Here is a 25,582-nt window from a genome sequence, read left to right on the forward strand (position 1 = left end):
GTTTTGGATTGGGAGCTCAAGAGTTTTTACATGCCACTGATATACAAACCTGCAGAATGAGACAGAAAGAAGTTTGTTGTCTGCCCATATCTCAGTTATATCACATTATACATCTCTGTTTTATTTGAAAACTCCTGTGCTCTTCCAAGCTTTGTGGCTACTAATCAGTACCAAGTGCTCTGTACTCAATTTTTTCTCATCATTTAGATTTTTCTAGTTCATGTGTGTTAAACATGCTATTGCTGTCTCATTTGACAGTTTAATACAGGCTGTTCCAAGGTCTCCCTTATGCACACTCACAGAATAGTTCTAGACAGGCACAGAAACAAAATTTTACGTATTAGAAAAACTATATGGAGAAACTGGAGTTTACTTTGCTATAGGATTCAGTTTCCTTGTACAAATTTTTCTGCAAGTCATGAAAGGACTAAGAGTTTTTGAGATAACTGGAAAATATATTTTCTTCCCTTTCATATTAATGTTGGTTTTGTCTTGGAGCTAGCTTTGCCTTGATAAATGAAAAATGGAGATGAAAATTTTCATGCGTGCATTTGGAGCAGGAAGGTCAAAATCAGTGATGACTGAAAGCTTAATTTGCACTCTTGTTGAACTATGGTCATGTTATTTCTGTAGAAATTATTTCAGAAATCGTGATTAAATAATTTTGATTCTCTTTGGTTGCAAGTTGGATTTCAAATTTTTTAAGTTTACAGTTGCTACAAACTGGTTTTAAAAACTTTTAACAGTTGTTACCTGTGTTTTGTAAGCAACCCTTACTTTATAAAACTGGCATTGCTCCACATTCCTCTGTTCCCTGTTTCAGGCCTACTGCTACCAGTGCATTGATTGGGGAAAGGAACTGGTGTAAAGGGAGCGTTAAGAAGAGCAGGCAGGAGCTCTCCCTACCTTCCATTTGGCAGATGATGAGTAAGCTGCCAGTCCTTTCTTGCTCACTGAAAAAAGCTGTGTGACAGATGGGCATGTCATCATAAATAAAAATAGATTGTTGTAGTTCAAGACAGCTTGGAGCATGATTTCCACATAGCTTTTCCCCAGGCTGCTGCCAAGAAATGCAGAGAGCACTGTGCATAAAATCCCTTAGTCTGCATAGGAATTAATACTGGAAAATTAAAATTCCAATTTTAAAGTTTAAAAATTAAAAAACTACATCTGCTTTGCAAACAAATGTTGCTGTTGGTTCCAGAAAGAAATGCTGTTTGGTTTGGTCAGTCGGGCAATGCAATCTGTGAAGTGTGGCTGCAGCACTGAGCTGTTGGATGTGAGCTGCCAGCAGAGCCTCTTTGTACCTCTGTGCCCCCCTCTGATCCTTTTGTCCTGCCCAGCTACCCATAAGTCTTTGGAAGAGAGGCTGCTGTGCTACCGAGCTGCACACTGGGGCAGTGCCTCTTGGCATTACTTGTGAGAATCCATCAGTGAAGGGAATGGCAATCAATCTGCATTCCCCTGCTGGAATAAGCAATGGGTACTTCCAGTAGGGACTCTTTTATTGCATTGGTTTCCTGCCCATGGTCACAGATTATCCAAAGAACTCTGGTCTGGTATTTACATATAAGAAAAACAAATACTTAAAGGGATCTTAGATTCTATATGCACCTTACCACCACTAAATTAATTCCTACCTTCCTCTACCTTATTACCTTAGAGAATTTAACGGTGACATTTACTAAGCAGGATAGTCATCAATGGAGAAAAGCGTGGTGCTGGTTTACAGCTGTCTAATTCTATGAAGAGTTCCCGTTCTGCTCAATGATTCACTGACTTCCATGTAAGGAAAATCAGACCCTTAATCAGCAAGGAAGTGTCATGTCGGTCACAATGTGCAAGGCCCAAACCATCAAAAGCATGTAAATGATCAAAAAAGAGTTTCTGTATTTAGCTGCCCCACTTTATAAATAATTAATAACTAGTTGGTGGATGATTTAATCTTAAAATATTTTATTAAGCACTGATAATAATGCAGAAATCCATGTAATAAAACAACTTTAGAGAAAAAGCTAAGTTGAACTGAGTTACTATAAATATTGCACTTAGAATTCTTATTTTACGTACAAAACTCCTTAAAAAATTGGACAGCTATAAATTAACATCTTCCAAGTAACTGGAATTTGTATGTTTGAGATCAGATGGCTGTGCTGCAAATCTTCGGCTTTCAGCCTTAGGAGGGTCTGTTCTCATCTTGTACATGGAATGGATTTCACTTTGTGCCAGCTGTGCTTATGTGGACAGGAGGGAAGGAAGGGTCAGCGTGGTCATACTGTTGGCAGTCACTTGTATTTCCATGACTTATGCTAAGTTAAACTGATTTTTCAAGACAGATGACAGAACACAGCTGCAGAGTTCAATTTTGACATGTTTTGTTTTTCAAGGCATTTAGGATCTTTGAGTTCTTAGTCTTAAAACTCATGACAAAATTGTTGGGATAGACTTTGCCTCTACCATCTTCTTCTACCTGGCCCATGATGATGTAGTTTAAACCTAGAAAGGAGAGAATGAGATTACAAGACAGAAATCTGGGACATCATTTGGTAAGTACAGTTCTTGACCTGTGGTTTCTGTTCATTTCATTGTTTGTTACCAATGCCTTCCAACATTTCTTCCTTCCTACCTGCAACATTTACTCCCTTACCCATCTTTGCCATGCTTGTTAGACCACGAACTAGAGTTCTGTAAAATCAAGCAGATGCACAGCTAAATGTGTACTACATAATTAGATATATAGGGGATACTCTTTAAACATAAACTGTCAAGGCTGGAGGCACTACAAGTGCCCATCAACCTAACCACTGTCACCCAGGGTGGAATATGTCTCATTAATTTTGAATATTTTCACATTTGCTCAGCTTGTAGGTTAATGCCCTTAAGCAGTAATGCTCTTAAGTCCTCTCATTCCCTTTCCCTCCTCAGAAATGTAAACATTTTCTAGGTACATACAGAAGCATTCAGGCAAGGTGGACTTAATGAGTGGTAAGACTTGGCTTTGGACAGTTCAATTGGATCTGTGTATTTTTATGCCTTAGAAGGGTTGGGGATTTGCAAGGTCTTAGGTTGGAAGGAATGCTATCACAGGGACATAAACAGAAAAGTTCAGATATTATGTAATGGCTCTTAAATAATTCATTGAGATTTCGGATGAGAAACAGAAGTGGATTGGAGCCAGAAGTCTGCCTAAAAGGAGAGTTTGTTTCACACAGGGAAACATTATTATGTCTCCCTCTGTGTAGTTTTCAGATAACTAAAGGCAAAAGCTAATTTCTGATCATGATTTTTCACTTTGTTACTGCCCACTTTGAGTTAATATGCTTAAGCAGTGGTAGTATCTGGAATGATATCAGGGTTTTTTTGATGCTTATTAAATTACTTTGACTGTTTCCTGCTATGACTCTGTTTATGTTCTTGTGTTCTACCTGTTTACTTATGAGGCAAAGCTAAAAACAGTTTTATTTTTCATGTAGTTACTTTAATAAAAAATGCTCTCAGTATTTCTTTTAACACCTTTACCACAATTAACTGGAATTTATGTTGGTTGATCTCTGTATATTACTTAGGGTAGCTTTTAGTAGTACTGGCTGTTTGCAGATACAAAGTGGGCTTAATGCTATGAGTATTTTGTAAAGCTATAAATACATTCAGGAGATACACAACAGTGGAACTTGATTCTGCCATTTCCTGTGAGATATTGCTCTTCCTGGTTTAGCAGGCTGTTGTCTTTCCCTTATAAACAGCTGTGTATAAAAACTAGCTCCAAAATACATACATGTAAACACAAAATCTATCTCAGCTTCATCAGAGAAATGGAGGTGAAAATCAGATTTTATCTTGCATCATGTGGCTTTTAAAGAAAAAAGTTTTTCAACCTCCTGTGATCTACATGAGCCTAATCCCTTTCCAGTAAAACAGAAAAACGGAATAAACCTGGATTACTGGTTATTTAAAATTTATTTTAATACTAACTACTGATTATAGGAAAAAAACATGGTAATTTTATTTATTTTTGTGGCCATATTTCAAATAGTAGTTTTTATAACTGTTATCTTTTATAAACACACAAAGCAGTTATTACTGTGTACTTACCTCTCCTGATGAGAGGACACTGCTTACACATAACAAGAATCTTAGCACTCATATTCTTGCCAGCTTGTTGGATTGCTAAATTTCCCTCCTTATATACATTAATGATGGATATTGTTGCATGCAGACTGCCAGCCCGTGTTACTGTTGTGATTACAGTTCCAGTTATTACTAGAAGAAAAGACATTTGATATATTTGGTACATTTTTATTATTTTTAGACAAAAATTTTGAGGCATCATAAAAACTTATTAAGTATATTAGTGCCTGATAAGGAAACAAACAGTACTGGGAACACTTACTAAAATATGAGTATCACTGCTAATAACTAACTCACTACTGTCAAATTTTGGTGGCACCAAATATGAAACTGTTCTACAATGTGTCAGTCTCATGCAAGCCCAGTTCTCTGATTTCAGTTAAACTGTACCATTTGATACTACTTTTAATGAGTCCTTTTCAAATTGTGGAGAAGTTGAATTGAACTCTTCTAGCTAAAATCAGAATTCCCACCTCTCTGACACTCCCAGATGAGTAGCAGGGAATAGTTAATGCCCTAAGAACTAGATTTTGATCTGCCTGAGGCCTAATACAAACTTACTTATTTCAGCTGAATGTAGTTAACAGATTTCTAGTTACCATCATATCTCTCAAAGACCTCTCAGTATGAAAATGAAGACACTTTCTTTTCCCTAGGATGATTAAATTAACTGGTAAGCCATCTTTATTTATCAAAAGGAAATAGTAATTGGTATTAACAATTTGGTTTCTTCTCAGGTAATCTTTTAAAATCAGATATTCAATCCTAGGATAAATTCGATCTTCAATTATCAAGTATGTACAGCCAGATTTATTTTACAAAACTGCATAATCCACATTTTGGCATTTTGTAATTTTTAACATTATCTTCCTCTAAGGCAGAGCTTTTAATTAAATAGAATATTCCAGGTCAATCAAGAAAGAACTGTGGATGTTAAAGTGCTGGGTAATGCAGCACTATATTTCTAGGAACAAGAAAATGAAATGCATGATGAAAGAGAAATACTTATATTCTAAAATCATAAATTTTGCAAATAAACTTCAAGTAAATAATATTCTATGAACAGACTTCTTATTCCTACCTTAAGATATGCTTGCATTCACAGAAGCATACAAAGTATTTTTACTCTCACTCCTGTCACAGAAAAGACTGAAAAATGTCAAGTATTTGACAGAAGATGGGAGAGAAAAATGTGATTTCTTACTGTGATGCTAGAGGAAAAAAAACAAGCTTTATGCAGTGTCATTTACCATGAGTCACAAAGCTAGGGTGTGGTCAGTAAGAGGAGACCATTTATAGTTTGGGTTTTTTCCCTACCTATTTCTTTTGTGTTGGACCAGCCTGTAGGGGCTGCAGGTTGGAAGGGGCCGGTGGTCAGGGCTGGGAGGGGCTCCCTGAGTGCACCCTGCCTCGGGGTACAGCCACAGCCTCCCCTGCTGCTGGGGCACCATCAGGGGTTCCCTGAGTGCACCCTGCCTCGGGGTACAGCCACAGCCTCCCCTGCTGCTGGGGCACCATCAGGGGCTCCCTGAGTGCACCCTGCCTCGGGGTACAGCCACAGCCTCCCCTGCTGCTGGGCCACCATCAGGCAAAGCCACCCTCAGATCTCCTCAAATCTCATGGGATTAGCAGTGCAGTAAGAGAGAGCTTAAAATGAAAATAGGGTGGTGGCAGGGAGTTTTCCCATCAAATTGCCTGGCATGTTACAGGGGATTAAAAAAAGATTGCAGTATTAAAATGGGAAAATATCCTGACACGTAACTGAATAGATCAGCAGTGCCAGTGCCATGCTAATACACAGCAGACACCATTTTTCCTGACTGATTTATGTCTGTGTACAGATAGCAGTGCTTGGAGGTTTCCATCCCTTCTAATTTCTTTTCAAAGCTTTTTGGAAGTCTATACACTGTAGCGTGGAACAGTCAGCAGGTGCAGCATAACGTGTTAAAGAAAATGGAGATGACAATACAGTAACTGAATCAGTGAATCCTGGGGTTGTCTTACATTGTCATTTGCTCCTCAGATTGAGAAAGTATGTTTGTTTCAGATACCTGTGCAGTGCCTATTTCAGAATATCTCCAAGAATGTACTGAGTGAAACAGATACTAATGTCAGATACATAGATAAATTGGTGTAAAAATATTAGCCTATATTAATGGAAACCCAGAACTATATCTGAGAAAATTTCCTTGAGTCTAAAAACGCAGTAGAGAATGAATAAATAAAAAGAAACTTTGCTTCCTTACCAAAGTTGCTTGAACAATAATTGCTTTCCAGAGTCCCACTCCTTTTACACTTCTGCTGGCACAGGGCAACTGTAGGTTTCACAGCTTTTTGAAGGGAAAAAAGTAAATTGAAATTGAAATGAAGCATTTGATACAAATGAAAAGCACAATGTTCAAGAAAGACAAGAAGAAAGATTAATAATCCTGATGTATGCATGATCTAGCCCTGGCATTTCAGGGATGAGCACCACAGTAACAATATTCCTTTTCTCTGCTGTCACCTCCAATCATCATCCTTTCAGGTGTCTCAGTTGTGTCTGTTCTAGCAGCCTGAGAGAATGGGATGTTACTCAAGATCTGTGTGGCATCTGAAGCCTGTCACTGCTGTTGCCATACAGCCCTAGCAGAACACCTGGAGTACCACAACAGGATGTTACAGTAACACTTCCCAGGGAGGGGGTGGCCTTTTATTGGAAATTACTGCACTGTCATGAAAGGGATCAGAGTTCAAATTCCTGACCTTTTTTTCCCAAATTTTTCACATAGCTTCATGTCAGGTAGTGTTGCATAGTTTTTCTTCATGACATTTTGAAACCAGATGTTTGAAGTATGGATTTAACATTAGGGATTGACATTTCCTTTCTGAAATTGAATGCTTTGTTTATAAACAACTGAATACACTTGGCATCTTTTTCTTACTTGGGTGGATGTTCATAGTTTCTGTGCATCATTCCATGTAACATGGTAGGATGCAGAGTACTTGAAGGTTTTTATGACCTTTTCAAATGCGTTTGGAATTAGTGACATAGGTACTGGAAACATGGAGGTGACACTGACAGATTTTAAAAACACAAATCCCTACATAACCTTAATTTCCAAGAAAAACTAAATTAGTTATGACAAGTGTCTTTGTAGTTTTTTACTTCAGAATGGAGCATTTTGCAAAAGTTTTATTCAGCATATATTTTTTTGAAATATAACTTGCGACTAACTTTCAATCAATAGTTTATACTTTTATTCTTGTACTTCTTTTTAATTGAATAATTTTCCAAGTTTCTAAGAATGAGCTAAATTATATTAAAATTACTTTGCCTTTAGTGCAATGCCCATGGCTGTTAGAATATCTGCACTGCTCATTGTTTTGCCCTTCAAATACAAAGTTTAAAGGTGAGGCTTCATAGTTTTTTATGTATTTTTGGCTGGTTTGTTCCTTTCTTTCTCCAGTCTTCTTGGTATTTGAGTCTATAGAAAGTTAAATGCCTCCCACAAGGAAAAGTGTTTTAAAGAGCAAGTTACTATGTCAATGGTACAGGTCTGGCAAGTGCTTCCTATCTCAATGCTACACACAGCACACCAAAAATTTAGAATTTAATGTTTCTTGAGTCTTTCAGGTTAGTCCATAGTAGGAGGTTAGGAAATCCAGCAGGTAGATGGAGTCCCAGGTGCATGCCAACATGGTAGCTGCCAAAAATTTATTGAGGTGCTCTGATTTTTCTAAATTTAAAACTAGGATTATGCAAATACAAAATAGTCTTGTTTGGTCCTTTTAGGGCACTTTTTTATTTCTTTTTTTTTCAGTCTAATAAATTTTGGTTGGTGACCAACTTTGCTATGACTTGTCAGCAGAGGCTGTCTATTGTTTGTAAGGTACTTTAGCAAAACATGAACTGGAGAAGAACTGAAACAAAAGTTTAGTTGCCTACCACTTCAGGTACACTGACAGGAAAATGCATGATTTTATCCAATGATATAAGGAAGTCAAATACCTCACCACAGGTATTGGATTAATCTTCATTACTTTTACAAATTTATTTATAGCATTTATTTATTTCTGCGAGTACTAATATTTGTACGTTACAGAAAGACTAATTATTCTTGAAAGAGCCTACTAAAGTTTAATATTTTATTCATGCCTGGAGTTCTGTGCAAGTTTAAAGAGATCTGATTTGCAAGATAGTAAGATGAGTCTCTTTGAACTGGACACTTCTGACTACAAATGGTTGCTCAGAAATGTAACTGAACTGTAGAGGTTTGGTTTGCTGTGGTTTGTTCTGAAGATCAGAAATGTCTACACTGTGCAAAACTGATCACACCTTCAAAGGACTTCTTATTTGTGTCTGCCTGACAAGTCTTTTGAACACTTTGCCTCTGTTGTCCTCTCTCAGATGAAGCTGCATGTTTTTATTTTCTAACACTGATGCTGTCATGAGAATTGATTTGGAGTTAATTGGTAAATTTCATCTCTCCTGCCTGTGCAAAACCCTGAACAGGGTTACTGACAGTCTGGGTTACTTGAGACCAAGCCTTTCAACAACAAGGTCGTTAACAGGTGCTTTAGAGTGAAGAAGAGCTGAATTATTTATAAGTTAGAGTCACATCAGACTGATTTACAGGTCACTATGATTTCATTTTTTTCATGTTGATTTTCATCTATTTTGAATACCTTCATTAGCAGGATTAAAGCACTGCAGCTTCTTGGTTTCCTGCCAACAAGCCACTGCTGCCCTGATTTGTGAGGTGTTTTAAGTACAAATCAGGTTATGTCTTGCAAAAACATCATAAATAATTTGGATTTCTGCTATAATTGTATCTGAAATCCTCACATTCAGGTTATAGAAATTCTAAGAATTTATCCCTTCAGTATCTCAGTAATGAGGTATTTTTGGCAACACCTTCAGAGAAATCCAGCTCTGATCTTTCATATATGCTGTCTAGTCTTAAATACAAAAGGAAACTTAGTTTTAGTGAGACATATTTCTCTGTAAGTTCCAATCACTAAATATTTTCAAATAAAAATTATTCTAGGAGAGTGTCATATTGACAGGGTCTTCACAGAACCTGAAGAGGGCTCAATTGGCTTCCATACCAATTTTGCTTGATCTTAAAAGCTATATGAAGAAAAACACAGTAAGATTTTTACATACCAACTTGTACAGAAGAAAGAGTTCCTCTAAATAAAACTATTACCCAAAATATTCAGAAATTTTTATTAAACAGAAATTAGCTCCTCCATTCTTCTATGGAATGTGCTAGTTAACTATCCAAAATTAAGAAGAGATAGGAAAATTCTCTCAGGTGGGGTCAGTTACTTTTATACTAAACTCTTGCCTGGATAGATTTCCTTTAATAATGTTAAGTGTATTCTCCCTTGAGTATATTCCAGTACTCCCTTGAGTATATTAATTTTAATTAATTCCTTCAACATTTAAAATAGTAACAAACTGTAAAACTTAAATTTTTAATATATTTTCTATTTTGTATTTCTGTAACTCTCTCCTTGTCCTGGAATTAAATTTTTATAGGAAATGAAATACAGCCAGTAAGACTTACTTGAGGTAGCAGGGACTGTTGTGGTTGTAGGCAGAGCTGTAGTTGTGGGTAACTTTTTTGGTCTAAATTTATAATGGCCAATAAAACCATCAGCTGTTAAGCTTAAATCAGATAAAAACTGAACGAGCAACTCATTTTTCTCAGACAGAATAGGCCTAAAATAGAAAATCAAAATTAAAATATTTCCATTCTTTCACATGTCAAGACCAAAAATCATTAATAACATTCTTAAAAAAACCCCCAAAAACAATACTCCAGACTAATACTGAAAAATACATGATTCTTTGCTGGCATGTCACGCACTGGTGTTTTGAGCATGAAACTCATTTCCATTAATCACCTAAAACTCTTGATTCCTGAAGTTTATGCCAATACGAGTATTGTTCAATTCTTTCCAGTGAATTCATTGCAAACTTCCTTTCCATGAAATAAAAGGGGTCAGATTAGCAAAGTGGGAAAATACATTGAAGAAATCCTCTGTACACAGGGGAAGTAAGTAAATGGCGTGTTTTAAAATTTGGTTTTGTTTCGTAAAAAAGATATTGCACAATTGGAAGGGCTATGAAAATTCAAAAAGTGCTGGATTCTGCAACTCTTCAACAAACCCAGCAAAAATAAAATGTTTTGGGTTATTACTTCTGTGGGCTCACTTTTTGTCTATGATTAGATACTGATTACCCAGGATTTCTTTGAAACCCTTAATGAAGTCCTTGAAGTAAAAAACTTGTCATTGTTTTCCTTTTTTTTTTTTTGGCAGATTATCAGAAATCAGTTTACTCTGACAGCCAGGTCTGACATAACCAAAAGTAAGGGGCTGATTAACTGGAATTCTCTTTACAGCTGCCATGGTGGTTGCCCAGATTAAACTCTCCTTGCTGCAGTATTGACACAGCCTGTGGACATAGGAGGGCACTGATTATCAGCTGCCAAGAGCTTTGTTCTGCTTCCTGAACACCAGGACTACAAGGCCAAATCTGAAAAATCTGACCCAGCCTGTATCCTGTCTTTTTAAAAAGGGCCAAGAGGAAAATGAGTCAGATAAAGTGAGGAAGGAGCCAAGGGGCTAGGGAGCTCAGCTGGATCCTTGTCCTTCAGTATCTATAATCAAAACATCCACATTATGTTAATTTTCAGTCACCATTACTATTGGTGCCACACCAGTATCAGCAGCACTGGGATTAGCTCTGGGGTTGTTACACAGTGGGCTAACGAGGCTTGTGGGACAGCAGAGAACATGGGTTGGAGCCAGGGTTAGTCATGGAAAGAGAGAAAATAGAGAAAACCTAGAGAGAGACAAGATACTAAGCAATTCCTACATGTTCAGTTGGAGGAAAAACACTGCATTTAATTTAAAACTTAAAATCTTTAGAAACCTTGGACAGAACTGTTAACAAAATGACACAGTGGTAGCAGAGTTCCCAGCTAAAGGAAGTTACTTACGCTGGTGGACTGTCTCCACAGTACTTCCCAATCCTTTTAGCATCATTGATTTCCCCACCATTAAACACTGCAACGTAGTCATATCTGCAGTAGTTGTCTCTTTCCACATCAAACTTCTCAAATTTTAACTCTATTAGCTAAAGGGAAAATGGAAATAAATCATTAAGGTTTTGACACGCAGAATTTATTAATACTTCTTGTAGTAAATGACATCTTCATATGAAATACTATTTAATTTTTCTTTCAATAAAGGAAAATTCCTTAATCCACTTAATTGTGAAGTATTGTAATCCACATGACCTCTCCAACTAATAGTTCAGCATATGACTCTAATATTCTGTAAAACATTTTATTTTCAAATGCATGCAAGTAACTTCTGATGAAGTTATTTTTACGAGTGAATGTTAGTAGGTGTTAGGTGTTACAATGCTCTTAAAATAACTACAGCAAGTGTAAGCAACAGAAAAGGAGCTTTTAATGTCATTGCATCTTTCAAGATACACTAAAGAAAAAGCAAAGGCAAAGCTGATACGAGGCATTTCACTGACTTCATTAACAGCAGGGCTTAAATCACTGTGGTTGCCAATACTGTGTATACTTGATGCAGAATTAAAAACATTAGAAATTGAAATGTTGATAGAAAGAAAATTAGGAAATAGTAAAATTAAACCCAAGAGAAAGTAAGTACTGAAAGGAATAGTGTTTCCATGTCAGATTTCCCTCATTGTTGAGGCTTTACAAGTTATAAATGTGAACTAGTACCATGCTGGTATTTCCAGTACTGATGCTATCATCTCCAATGACTTTTATTTATGGAATTTTCTACATAAGGAAAAAAAAATCAACAATGTACAAGAAAACAGAAATGGAATCTACTACTCTGAAATGAAGTCCTGCAGAATGACTCTGTCAGTCATGTGTGGCAAGGAAGGGAAACACAACCTAACTGCTGCATGGAAACAGAGGTAATATATGCATTTAGGTTGCTTCTTTAGATGAAGCACAACAGTATTTAAATCACCTTCCCATAAATAGCACAAATAAGGCTTGAATGACAAGACTGATTTATGCTGATTGTAGATCAACTTTTATAAAGATCTGACTCCAACAAATATGGTATTAAATCTTCTAAGATTGTACAAAAAAAGAAGAAGTAATTTGTACATGGTGTATTTATTTGATTACTGACATAGCAAAAGTTATCTTGTTCTACATTCATAGTAATGACAGCCTGTTATCACCTATGTCTTCGTTTTGCATGGATATAGTTGTGTACTATTAAGATATTTAAGGCATAATTCTGTTAATTTTGTTTCCCGTGAAGTATGAGTAACCTTGGGGGACTTGATTTCAGAGATGACTAACAGGCTTGTTTCAAAACCCTCAGTATCATGATGAAAAAATGCACTTTAAATGGAATACCCATCTGAATAACATGCTTGTGATCAAAAAAGCTGGTATAGAAAGAAGTCATGCAACTGGGAATAGAAATGCTAAATTTTTCCATAGCAGGCAAAATGGCAGGCCATAATATCTACTTCACTATTGTTCAATAAGTACACTTTGCACTGGTAAGTATTTCATGATAGAATAGAAGCTCTTCATGATCAGGAGAAGCTCCTTCATCTTCTGTAATAAATTAAGAAATTATTGGTTTGTATTTGAAGCAACAAAACAAGAGTGCCTTGTTTTATTTATCACATGCTTATGAAAGGAAAATAGAGACAACCACACCTAAATTCTGGCAAATGGAAGACTGGGGAGCTTTTTCTGTGCACTTGAAGAGAGATGCTTATTCACTATGTAATGGAAAATGGCACTGTCAAAATTCTGCCTTTATTCCATGCAAACAACCACTGTTGCAGTACATGAATAATATATATTTGGAAACAGGTAGATTTGTGGAATAGAATCATCAAAAGGCACAGAATATAATGCCCTTATTTTTATGCTGATATAGCCTTTCTCAAATCTTCTCTGTGAGCTTAGGAAAAGTTCTTAGGCTTATCTAGAGACATTTGGAAAGAACCAAAGTAATCTGCAGTTTACAGATAAGGGTTTAAAAATCACTGCCTATCTATAGGATTGTTAAATGGCCTGTATCTAGCAAACAAGGAACATACATTAAAAAGGAATACAGGAAAGATTAAGCTGACATACTGCTTCAGTTCAAGGGAGGAACTGTCTTGGTAAATGCAAAAGTAGGAAAGATCAGAAGAATATATTTATCTGGGGCAGCTTTTTTTATTTCAAGGATTAGTCATGAGCGGAAGATGAAGAGGAAAGTCATCTTTATATGTAAATGAATTTTAAAAGCTGAATGTGGCAAGAAAAGTAACCTGCCAAACATGCTTGTCAACCAAAACATTCAATCATTGTAGACCTCCTGCTAAGATAGCGCAGATGGCTCAGCAGCAACCAGAAAATGTGCAGCTAGGATTGAGATTTGCCCTACAGTAGGGAACACACTTGTGTTTGCCATGCATGGCACAAGAGCCCTCTCAGTCTGCAGTCACATCTCCTCAGCTCCTAATGAAGTGGTAACATATGCTCTCATGGCATCTGGCTAATTAAGCAAGCATGTTATGCAATGGAGCCTTCAAAATATGAAATAGAATGAACTGCTTTTATTAATTTCAATCAGCTCTACCTGGGTACCTCAGTAGTAAACTGCAGCAACACCAAAAATGCTCAAACATTGTTAGACTCAAATGCAGCATTGGTCATCATCACGTTTGGTGCTGAGATGATCACATGCCCTGACTTCATTCGCATTGCATTTTTGAATTAAGAAAATAATCTTTAAACCCTCCTTGGCTTCAAAGCCTCAGCAGTCACAGATGCTTTAATGGGTTTAATTTCGGAGGTGTACCAGTGCGTGGCCCTGCTGGGGAAGCACAGGAGTCCCTGGGGCGGTGGGGGAGCGGAAGGCGGGACGGGCGGAGCGTGGCCGTGCCCGCCGTGCCCGTGCCGGCCGGCTGCCATCGCAGTGTCCCGGGCCAGCGTGGGCAGCCGCCCGCTCTGAGGTGCGGGTCCCTGCAGGCGCTGGAAGCTGAGCTGTGCCAGCAGGGCCTTACCTGGTTCTTCGGGGCCACGATGTGCCAGGAACAGGTGACTCCCGCGGGGTAGTCCCGCTCTGGCCAGTTGGGCGTGTGGAAGGAGCCCGAGGGCTTCTCCAGCCGTCCCCCGCAGTACTGGTCCCCTGCAAGCAGCACAGCGCGGGCCCTGAGCGCCGCTGAGGGCGGCAGCCGTGCTGAGGGCACCCCGCCACAGCCCCGCCTAGACACGGCCGAGCCCTCCGCCCCAGCTGGGGGCACCTCTGGGAAAACACAGCTAATAAACGGCAGCAAAACAGAGAGAGAGAAGCATTCCTGCAAATACTGGAGGAAGAGGAGGAGAAACCGCAGGTACTGGAGGAGCCATCCCCGCAGCCCATGGGCAGCGATGGTGGGGCCGACAGGCACTCCCAAAGGAACTGCAGCCTGTGGAGCGTTCTTGATGGAGAGCGGTCTTTTTCTTCCATATCTCCTGCCCTCAGTTCCAAATTAAAAACTCCATCAGGTGTGTAAAACTTATCTACAATATTATTATGAACCTTCTCGTTGAATTAACTATATCCAGGCACAGTTATTTAATGTATCATTCAATACAAGGTTTCAACTGGAAGGCCTGATTACTCATCACCTGCACTGCCTCTGCCCAACAACCGGTCTAGTCTGGTATCATATCAATAGCAAAAGCCTTGAAAAAGAGTCACTAACTAGGGCAATACCACCTCCCTGTGACCTCCCAGCCTCTCACTGTTCATATTCTTCCCAAGCATCAGGCAATGCCTTTATGCATAGTAATACCTGATGAATTTTGCTTTGATATGTTTTTGTAAGTGGTTTTAAACCTGGACAGAGACAATCCACAATATCCCCTGGTACAGTGTTCTATTGCTTCACAAGTCACAGAGAAAAATCATCCTCTCCTTTCCTTTGCAGCCACTTGCTCATCTCGTTTTTATGTCCAAAGAGATAGGCTGAGGTCCATCTTCCTCCACACCACACTTCCTCCCCACCAGTCATGAATTCAAAGCCCCCTCCTTTATAGTCCCTTTGACTTTCTCTTTTCCAGCATGAAGAAGTTCATGCTGTGCAGTTGATCTTTGTGTATGTGATGCTCTTTCAACTCTATCATACTTGTTGTCTCTGATCCCTTCCGATAATTTGATCATATTCAATTCTGAAATGGGAACATCAGAAAGGCTCACTTTATTCAAGATGTACATGCATTATGGATTTATAATGGTGTAGTTTTTGTTGCTGTTGTTTGGTCTTAATTTTCTTTCCTAAAAATTATTAAGTTTATGTTTCTTTTTTGATACCTATTAAGCACTGAATTGATGCTCAACTGCTGTTTTCATAAATTATCTACTTTAAACCTAAGATCTCATTCCAAAATAGTAAGAGTCAATTCAGAACCTGCTGTACTGTCCACAGAGTTAGGGTGTTTTCCCCTTATTTGCAACATTTATTTACATTGAATTTAATTTCCCTTTTAATGGCTAGTTATTACCAGTTTACTACTAGGTACAGTTCTTCCACTACTCTTAGACTTGTCAGACTTTCTCCTTACTACCTGCTGAACTAAGATGGCTACACAGTTACACTTTGCTATTTGCTAAGCAAGGTAATTAATAAATATGTTGAATAGCACAATCCTTAATATCTCTGGCACCACATCTTTTAAAGCATTAATGTGGCTCTGGATAGAACCGAGTTATACTTGTCTTCAGCACATATACAATGGTTAATTACCTCTTTCGTGTGGTTCTGCTGCAGAAAACTTTGCAATGAATCCACTCCCAGCAGTATTAGCATCTGAAGTCATCTGCACCAACATTTTATTGCTGCTGGACACGAGGGCCCCTGGTTTCACAGTGCCACAGAACCTGCCGATGCGCTGGCCATTGGCGTGGCCGCTGTAGATATCCACAAAGTCATAGCGGCACAGATTGTCGCTCTCCAGGTCCAAATACCGGAAAGAAAGCACCACCACTTTTCCCTCTGGGACCTGCAGAGAGAGGGCAGGAGGGAGACATGCAGCTGGAAGTGTGACCACATATCTATCAGATCCCACTGTTTGCAGTACTGGTTTCATACCCTTCACCTCCTGTCAGATGAGGTTTTTGTCAACTGTATTCCAGGCACAACAGTTTTTAAAGTAACTTGGACCAATCCTTAATACAAGGCTCTGGCCATCTCTTGCCATTATCTTATTTCTGATCTTGTGTCTGCTAGTCAGGCTCATGCAGTTAATTATAAACCAGTTCAACTTGGTGTGTTTCTCTTATTTGCTGCTGAAAGTGTAGAATCAGCCATGCAGCTCCCTGTCACCAAGCAAAGTGAGGAGGATGAGATGAATATGAAGAAAATATGGAACCAATAACTTATCATTTTAAACAAATGAAATGGCCTCTCTCTCTGATTTGTGTTACCAAGTTTCATAGTTTGAAGGAGGTTTTTTAATTTACTGACATCTTACATTTATAAATAAAATTGGAAACTTTATGCCTAACATTGTACAACCCTAATATTTACTTACTGGAGTGGCTGCAGTGAAATAATTATATTTGGAAAGACAATGTAAAACTATAAACACAGAATTCAAAAGAATCACTAGTGGATGTCCTCAATATAGAAGAGAGTTTTGTTTTCTGAAACATCTGAGGAAACGTAAGGGTAAATCTCGTTACATGTCTGCATCTGTGGACATTGCAAAAGAGACAAGAGTACAGAGAAGGATGTAAATTAAGACAACATAATTGTTTACAAAGAGGAGAACATTTCCTGGGATACAGTTACAAGCTTTTAAGAGAAAAATCAGCATACTGAGAAGTGAAAACTATTCTAATAAAGCACTTAATGCTGTGCAACAGAACTGAAGAAGGGAAATAGTATTTTAAAGTATAGAGAGACCCTAGACAGGCAAGTGTAATTATCTGCATTCAATCCATATCATGGTAGAGTGGTTAGCTATTAAAATAATTGCAGCTGTTCTGCTTTACTGAGACACTACTATAATTTTCTGCTTTAAACATACACTTAATATATCTGCATTAAGTTCATATTTAAGCCATGTTATTTAAGAGTTCATGAATTTTTTTCATTCCTTGACAGTGACTCATTTTAAACCACTGGTTTGAAAGAAACTAAAACTAAACTGTTACTATATGAAATTGTCAAACTGTTTTAACGTTGAGTCTCAACAGTTAAAAATTGCTTGTCAAGTATAGATGGAAATGCTATAAACGGAAGTGACTGCTTTAACCCACAGAAGATACTGACAGAGCAGCAGCTCTAGATGTACTGAAAAACGTGCTGTAGGTGTCTTCAGCTTACTCTCTGATGTGGCTGCTTTTATGTGCAGTGCTGATACTGATCCTGCAGCACAGACTTCTGCTTGAGCTGTTCTCAGCTGCCCAGGGTCCATGTGGACACTTCCTGACCAGCTCCACTGCAGTTCCTGCTGCTGGTTTCAGAGAATTTTCCTTTAAGTTCAAAGGTCTCTCAAAAATGCATTCAGGGTCCCTGTGCTGATACACATCACTGCTACTACTACAAAACCTCAACTTGCCCAATCTTGAATTTATTCCTTGAATCACTGCTCTCATATCTAAATCTCTTACTGCATTCACTAGTCTTCTGGTCTGAATCACTAAGGAACATTAAGGCTTGGTCATTTTAACATAAAATGAACTAAAATGAGTTTGGTATTCCTGCCAGAAGATCTGAATATTATTTACGGTTGTACTACAAAAGTCTGTGTGACTGGACAAGTCAATTCAGAAATGCTGACAGTAAAATTAGTTAGATAAAGTCAAATTTAGGCAGTTAGATGCCAGAAGCCTTTTTTCCAGAAGTATGTATGTATATATGCTCTTTTGGGGTAGAACAATAATTTTCGTAAGTTTGTACAACTGGTATGACAGGATGCAAATGAGATGACCTTTAAAGGTTATCATGTTTTAATATGAACTATCATGCCTACAGTTAGGTTTGTCCAACATATTCCACAACAGTGTCTTGCAGCTTTGGCTAAAACTTGCCTATCTTTAAGATATTTCCCCTTTTCCTTCCCCTGTTTTTGAAAGCTGAGCAGAAGTTGCTCTAGCATATTAGATTAAACAGTTTTATCAATGCTTATGAGATTTTTCCCTATTTTCTCAGAGTGAATTGCTTCTTTGAATATACCTGCTCTCTCCCAGAGTTCGAAGAAAGAAGGGGAAATGTGAGAGGCAGCTAGTTCTGGGGTACAAAAAGGTCATTTTGCTGTCCTTGTAGAACTGCACTCAGATTTAGCCAAGTGGTTAGCACTCAGTAATGCTGATGGTGCTCACTGACAGCTTTGTTCCAGGAGTGCACTGACCCAGCACTGCTCTACTCACACCAGCCCCAAGGCACTCACTCTGCCCCTGGACATGCCACTCTCTTGCCACCCCACGGGGACAGAGGGAAACAGGACGTGGGACAGACCCCTGCTCAGGAGAGAGAGGATGCTGGCAAAGCTGCCAAACCCTAACTGCAGTCAGCCATTCACTCAAGTCTTAGGTTTTCTGGTTCATTATATCAGTCATTCTGTGCAGTGTTCTGCTTCCTTCTTCTCTTCCCCACCACAGGCTATATTATACTGTACCATACCATACCATACCATACCATACCATACCATACCATACCATACCATACCATACCATACCATACTTTCTAATTATATTTCATTTTAGCTTTTAATCTCTGCTTTTGTCAGCTTAATCTATGTGAACTTGGTCAAGACTGTTCCCCACAGATGTACTGACTTCTGTTTCATGACAGTCTGTAAAAAAATGTGTACAAGAAACTCAGCCACATGGTCATGAACATTTAGCATGAAGCCTGCTGCAGGTTTTAGTTGTCAGAATAATGTTAACTGAATTTGGAGAGGTAAGTCATTTAAAGAAACCTGGCAGGGCCTTAATTACAGTCACTACTTACTATTATTACTTTTATTCTTCAAATATACTTACTTATTAAAATATTTGTCATTCACAAAAATAACAAATTTGTTCCAGTATGTTAAATCAGGTAAAATTTTGTGATCTGAGTAGATGACAATGAACTACAGAGGATGGTGGTTCCACATTCTGGCAGCAGCTGTTCCAGTTTGCAGTACTCCCAAGAAATCTTGTGCTAAATACAGGCATCTTTGCCTAACTGTGCTTTTCTTTGATTTCTACCATTTCGCTTCTTTAAATGTTGAGAACTCATGTGCTAAAATCTGCCAATGATTGTCCCAGGACATTTAAAATATTGTTCCATGAGAAACACAGGGGAGCACGCAAAGGCCAGCATGACTCAGTATTGTTTACTGTGAGCCACATCTGAGCCTGTACAGTAAGATGGGATACCTCAGAGAAAGAACTGGAAGGAATTCAGCTCTTAAAAGAAAATTTAAAAAAAAAAGAGGGAGGAATCAAAGGAAGAATGATGTGATGCTTCCTCTGCAGGGTGTGCCTTATTTTTGTTTTATCCATCCAGCTGGTATCTTTAAACAACAGAGGCACTTCATCCTCTGCCTTTCCTTGTCACAAAGAGGGCAACTGACCCATACTCACTCTCTGCTTCCCTTCTTATTTTAACTCTGTGAACTTCTTTAGGTTCAAAAATTATGATGCTGAACTAATGCCTTACTCCTATGAAAGGCTAAAGAAATTTTCAGAGGGAGTTTTTGTAAGCATAATTCCCTAAAATCATCTATGTAGATTACTAATCTCTTCAAAAGGGCATGATTATTCCATATATACAACACACCTCAAAATAAGGTCTTGAGATTGCTGTTGCTTATCATTCATTGCAGATGTTTCATATAATGTTAATCAAAGTTCAGTTACCTTTAAAGTAGTGATGCTGTTTTTCTGTTGTTCTGACTGAATACAAAGCCCCCTTCATCAAAATTACATGGTTTAGACTATTTACTTTGAAGGGAGGAAACCCCTTAAATGCCAACTTTCACAAATATATTTTGCCTAACTTTTAAACTTGTATTGGGCTGAATATATATTGATATAAGTTTAATACAAAAATGCTGATTTTATGCTTTGCTATAGCAGTCCCAGGTAAAGTTGAAAAATACATCAGCTACCTGCAAGCCAAATGTATTATTTCTCTCTTCTGAGAATGAATGTAGAAGTTATTTGGAGTTACATGCTGGGAAGTACCATGATTTCTGCCTAGTTGCTTGTCTATCTTCATCTCCAAATTTAAAAATTTGTATTAACTTGCTCTTCCTGACAAGGGCACTAGATTCTGTTCATCTTTTTCTTTTCCAGCAATACAACCAATGTGTAAAGACCTGTTTTCTACTGGAAGGGCAGTTTTACAATGACATAGGAAAATGAATGCTTAAAACATAGAAAATATTATTTAAAATACTCTTCTCCCTCAGGGCAGATTCCCAACTGCCCTGAAAAGTAAATTTTTCAAACTTTGCTTATTGTCAGCAGACCTGCTGGAACGCAGCTCCTGAATCTATAAAAACATAACCTTACATAACTCTGACAGTTTTCAGTATTATTGTTGCACATAAAGTTGTTGGAGTTTTATGGGAACTAAGCAGTCTGCCAGAAAAACACGGGACAGCAGTCCAGATTCTCGGATTATGTGACATGTTTATGTGAGGTGATGGTCAAGAAGGATTACAGAGTATTAAAAGTAAGTGTATATGACATATTTCAGATAAAGCTATATACATTACTATAGGAAAGGAAATAGCTATACAAATGACTTCTTAGCAAAGCCAGTGAAAAGCTGCTGGGTAGTCTGCCAAGGCTGTAATAGAACCACAAGCATGTGCTGAGCACTTCTTAGAGCTCTTAGAATAGAGAAGCTGTTTTCTTTAGCCAGCTGAAAAAGTCAGTCTTTTGAAATAACAGAACCATAATTGAGTTGGACTCTTCCAGCTTTAACAAACTAATTGGAAAGATTTCAGATGATACCTGAATGCTACATTGCTTTATCTGTATTACCTGTAATGTTTTCTAAACCTGTTTTCCTCTAAAGAACCAATTAGCTCTCATTCTGCCTTTTTTTCTGCATTTCTTGTGCAGATGATGAAATTCTGTAGTTGAGAAAACAAGAGCTTCACGCTTCTCATGACCCAGACATAAAGTAAATCAACGTCTCTATCAGTCTTGCAGACTTGTCAGATCCTGCATTAGGAGAGTGTTTTCAGAAAGGTGTTCACAGCCCTTGGCTAAAACGGACAAGCAAATGTCTTAGTCACTTTCTAAGACCAGATGCTAAATGAGGAAGACTAACAGTAACTACAGAGTATTTCTTCAAGGCAAGGTAACTGGCTTACTTACTTGGGTGCTATTACAAGCTATTCTGAGCCTCAGCAATATTTGGTGAAAGGATTTAGTTGTATAAATTCAGGCTAACCAGACCCATGAGTGTACCATTTTGCCACAGTTTGGTAAACCATGGTCTTTTAAAAGAGAGTACAGGCTTAGTCTTGCAGGTTTTTTAGTCCTTGCCTTCCCTGCATCCTTCCTGCACACCCAAAAGACACAGAGCATTCTACAGTTGATGGGGGAAAAGAAATCAGCTTGGCTTAGTGAACATTATTTTTAATAAAACAGGCACTAAATGAGCTGAGGGCACAAGCAAGCCTGGACTACTCCAGTTGTGCAGCCCTTCTCTGGCTTTGAGCAAACTACAGAGGACAAGCAGGAGGCAGTCAGCATAGCAGAACACAGGGAGTCAGGGTGATCATGAAATGACAGAAGCCATCGAGTTCCCCCCATTGTCAAGAAAGCTCAAGTGCAGACACAGCTCTGCTACAACTCTGTAGAAATGCTTCTCACCGTGCCCAGGCTCACCTGGATGTTGGCATCTTGTCAGCAACAGCCACATAAAGTCTGCAATTAAAGCACGCTGTATGGACTTTCTAAGTACAATCATTTGTTCTCTTCTCCCTCTATCCCCCATATAAGAAGGGCAGATACATGGCATGATTAAGTAATTGCTTCTTTAGTGCTGCCTCCATTTGTTATCTAAGTTTTTTAGTGGTAAAAACTTCATGGTGTTACAAGCAAAATTATTATCTCCCTCCAGATTCAATTTCGATCTTTTGAATATCTAATACTGAGTTATACTGGTAAACTAATTTTGTATGTTTTCCCTTTTATTTAAGGCATGTGTGTATGATTCCAAATTTGCATCTGCTCTTCAGATTGCAAGGTGGGCCATGCTGATTGCTGTCACCTCAGCCCCTCGACAGCAAGGAAGCAAGTTTATGGGCATGCACCATGTTTCACATCATGTCAGACACGGCTCAAAGGTAACGTCTAACTAGGCCCCAAAACGCAACAGAACAGTGCAGAAAGCAACTCTGCAGCTTCACTGGGATCTTTCAGATAAAACGATTAAAATCACAGCACTCATTTGGTACGAGAGCTGTTTGAAATTGAACATTGTAAACAGATCAATGTCTCCTGCTCTTCGTCAGCATCTCTCTAGTAGCAGGAAACAATTATCCTGTGACATCCTATTCTCCTGCCAACACCTAGTCTGTGATGCAGTCTTTCAACTGAACTTGTCTTTAGTGATCCTGTCAACACACAGACTAACTTATTTTCTTATGCTGTCCTATTTTTTCTGTAGGCCCAAATGTCAGAAGAGTTCTTGGTGAACCGTATCTAAAAAAGAGAGGAAATTTGGTGGGCAGCTTCAGAGGGCTTAATTTGTGCAGATGTGAGTCATTCACTCACATCCCCTTCTCTGAGTCTGTGGATAAGGAGATCTAGAACAGGAGTATTTAGTCCTAGTTGTTTCATGGAATCTGTTGTCCATGAATATGATACCTCTGCCCTACAGTCTCATTTCAGCATCAAAATATCAATTGTATCACATAGTTCCATTTCACATAGTCATTTATAAATGTAACAACACTTCCCTACTGCTGTCATCCTGCTGTATGACAGACTCCAGATGTCCTGGCTGGGAGAACACTGCTAGCAGCATACTTCAAGCAAACCTGCCTGGATTTTTTTTGGGTTTGACTGAAACTTTTTAATACATCATCTTGCCAAGAAATTTTGCTTTTCATACTCACCACCTCAAATCTTTTCTTTGATAGAACTCACTATTGCTTTCCACAGTGACAGAAGGGGAGATGTTTACTTGTAAATGTGTTAATTTAAAACAATTAGAGGTGCATCAGGGAAGTCAATGAAAATTTGCTTCTGATATGAGGCAAGGCCAGTTCTGTTTCAGCCACTATTATCATATTACATCAACCCTAAAAAGCTCCAGATAGTTGAGCTACTTTGAGTTACTGAGTTCATTATTGCACATATGTTACCCCATGTAAAACACCGTTTAACAACAAATAGCTGTTCATTGTCTTCAGCACTGATTTTGTGGTATTAAAAATTCTTACAGTGATTTTCCAAGTACATTTGCTGTTTGGTGGGTAGACGCCAGGAAATCCTTCACTCCCAATAAACCCCGACTCTCCAGATACAACTCCTCCACATGTAAACGTAGGCCTGAGAATAACAGGAAAAAAAAATCATTTATTCTTTATACAAGAGGCACAAACTGTCTCAACAGCTTAAATATTTAAAGCCATTGCTAACATGGAATATGTTTAATCATTTACATAAAATCACTATTGACACAGAATGTGCAATTTAATGTGCGAACTTAGGTGTAGAAAAAATTAACTACTTTGATCTTAATTCTGGCTCTGCACAGAATGTTATCTTTCCCTCCTTTTTTACTTTTTAAGAGCAGTGGTGTACCCATGTGATGTATCATTGCAAATTGCTATTGTAATGGAAAAATAATTCTTAAAAAGTCATTAGCAATGACTTTTTATAGTACATATAACAGTAGTTAAAATAGCACTGATATAAAAATTACATCTCATTCTTTTCTATGCTTTGAATTTATTTATTTTAATCAAGGAAGTCTCTGGTACTTTTTTGTACCTCAGCAGCACAACCCACCCCATGCTGAGCCCCGCTCCTGGTGCTGAGCCCTGTGGCCCAGCTGTGTTCAGGGCTCAGCTCCAGTGCTGGTGCCGGCTCCGGACACGCCGCAGGGACACGCGAGAAACCCAGGAAAACCTTCGTGGAACCACTGCTACTGCTGAGGACACGAGGGTGAGCGAACGCCCTGGCGAGCTTTAGACACCGGGATGCCTCGCCCTATTATACTGTTATGTTAGAGAGGTTACAGACTACCCGGCACCGGGCTGCTCTCGCAGGGTCCCGGGCTCCATGGGAAATGCTCCTGCCTTGCTGCAGTAGCGGACACTGAAACACCCGCGCACCCCGCGGAGGCACGGTGGGAACGCGACTGAGGGGGACGAAGGGAAGGGAGGGGACGCGGGACCTGCGCGGGGACAGAGGAGCGCGGTACCTGTGCGGGGGGGCGGCGGGACGCGCCGCCGCCAGCAGCAGCAGCAGAGGCGGCAGCAGCAGCAGCGGGACGGCGGGCGGCATCTCAGCGCGGCAGCGGCGACTGGGGCAGGGCTGGGGCCGCGGAGCCGCTACTCCGACAGCCGCCTCCTCCTCCTGTGGCTGCCAGGGCCGGGGGAGGAGGCAAAGGCTTCCGCGGCCCTCCGCCCCCAGGGCAGGGGCCCGGGCAGGGCCGCCCTCTCTCCCCGCGAGGGGCGCGGGCGCTGCCCTGGGTGTGCCCGGCCCCGCCCCGGTGGCTCCCGGGGGCTGCGGGCTCTGCCCGGGGCACCGCCGGCCCCGCGCACTTTGTGCCCGCGGGTGCTGCCCGGGCGCAGCGCCCCCCTGTCCGCCGCCCCGCCCCGAGCCCGCAGCCCCCTGCGACGCCCCGCTGCCGTCCTCAGGTGGCACAGTGCGGGTGTTTGTCCCGGGCATGAATGAACTCAGTGTTACCGGCTGTGCAATCGTCTGCGCCTCCGCCAAAGCTTGAAAAATAGTAATGCTGCTTTGAAATTTCTTCTTTATTTAAATTCTAAAGTAAACTTGAAATGCTTCGTTTTGTTTACCAGTGGGTAATCCTGACCCATTTAGTCGCCTTTTCACTCTGGCTGTGAAGGATACTCTTTAAAAGGCTGTGGCAGAGCATGCAGTGATGAACTCAGTACTTAGGTGTTTTACAGAATTTGGGCCAAAGTTGTTTGACTGAGAAAAGAAATGAAAAATTAAGTCAGTATTCTTATTTTGAACACAGTATTCTTATTGAACATGACATTTGAAAAACACCATTGTTAGGGCTATTGAACAATTACATACAGATTATCACATCAATAAGTGATAATTTATGTTCTCAGTATTGATTTAAAAATAACCTGTTTCTCTTACTGTTAAGTACTTCTTCCCATATGTGTGTCTTGCAGGAGAAGAAAGTAAGTCTGTAGAAGTGTTCAGGCACAGCCAATTGAACAGACTTGAGGAT

At 39.4% G+C, this 25,582-nt stretch overlaps 1 protein-coding gene across 1 annotated transcript; it reads right to left on the bottom strand.

Annotated features, from left to right (window-relative positions):
* Positions 1-2,050: 2,050 nt before the first annotated feature.
* Positions 2,051-24,729, bottom strand: PCOLCE2 (procollagen C-endopeptidase enhancer 2). The gene is made up of 9 exons (XM_084212696.1): positions 24,572-24,729; positions 23,586-23,694; positions 15,926-16,181; positions 14,201-14,325; positions 11,124-11,260; positions 9,684-9,838; positions 6,375-6,458; positions 4,093-4,260; positions 2,051-2,496 (listed from the first exon to the last, which is right to left on the bottom strand). The coding sequence occupies exons 1-9, from the start codon at positions 24,652-24,654 to the stop codon at positions 2,360-2,362; spliced, it is 1,254 nt and encodes a 417-aa protein (XP_084068822.1). The 5' UTR covers positions 24,655-24,729; the 3' UTR covers positions 2,051-2,359.
* Between the last annotated feature and the right edge of the window lie 853 nt (positions 24,730-25,582).

The sequence above is a fragment of the Fringilla coelebs genome, assembly GCF_963513975.1.
Source record: "Fringilla coelebs genome assembly, chromosome: 10".
Classification (NCBI taxonomy): Eukaryota; Metazoa; Chordata; class Aves; order Passeriformes; family Fringillidae; genus Fringilla; species Fringilla coelebs.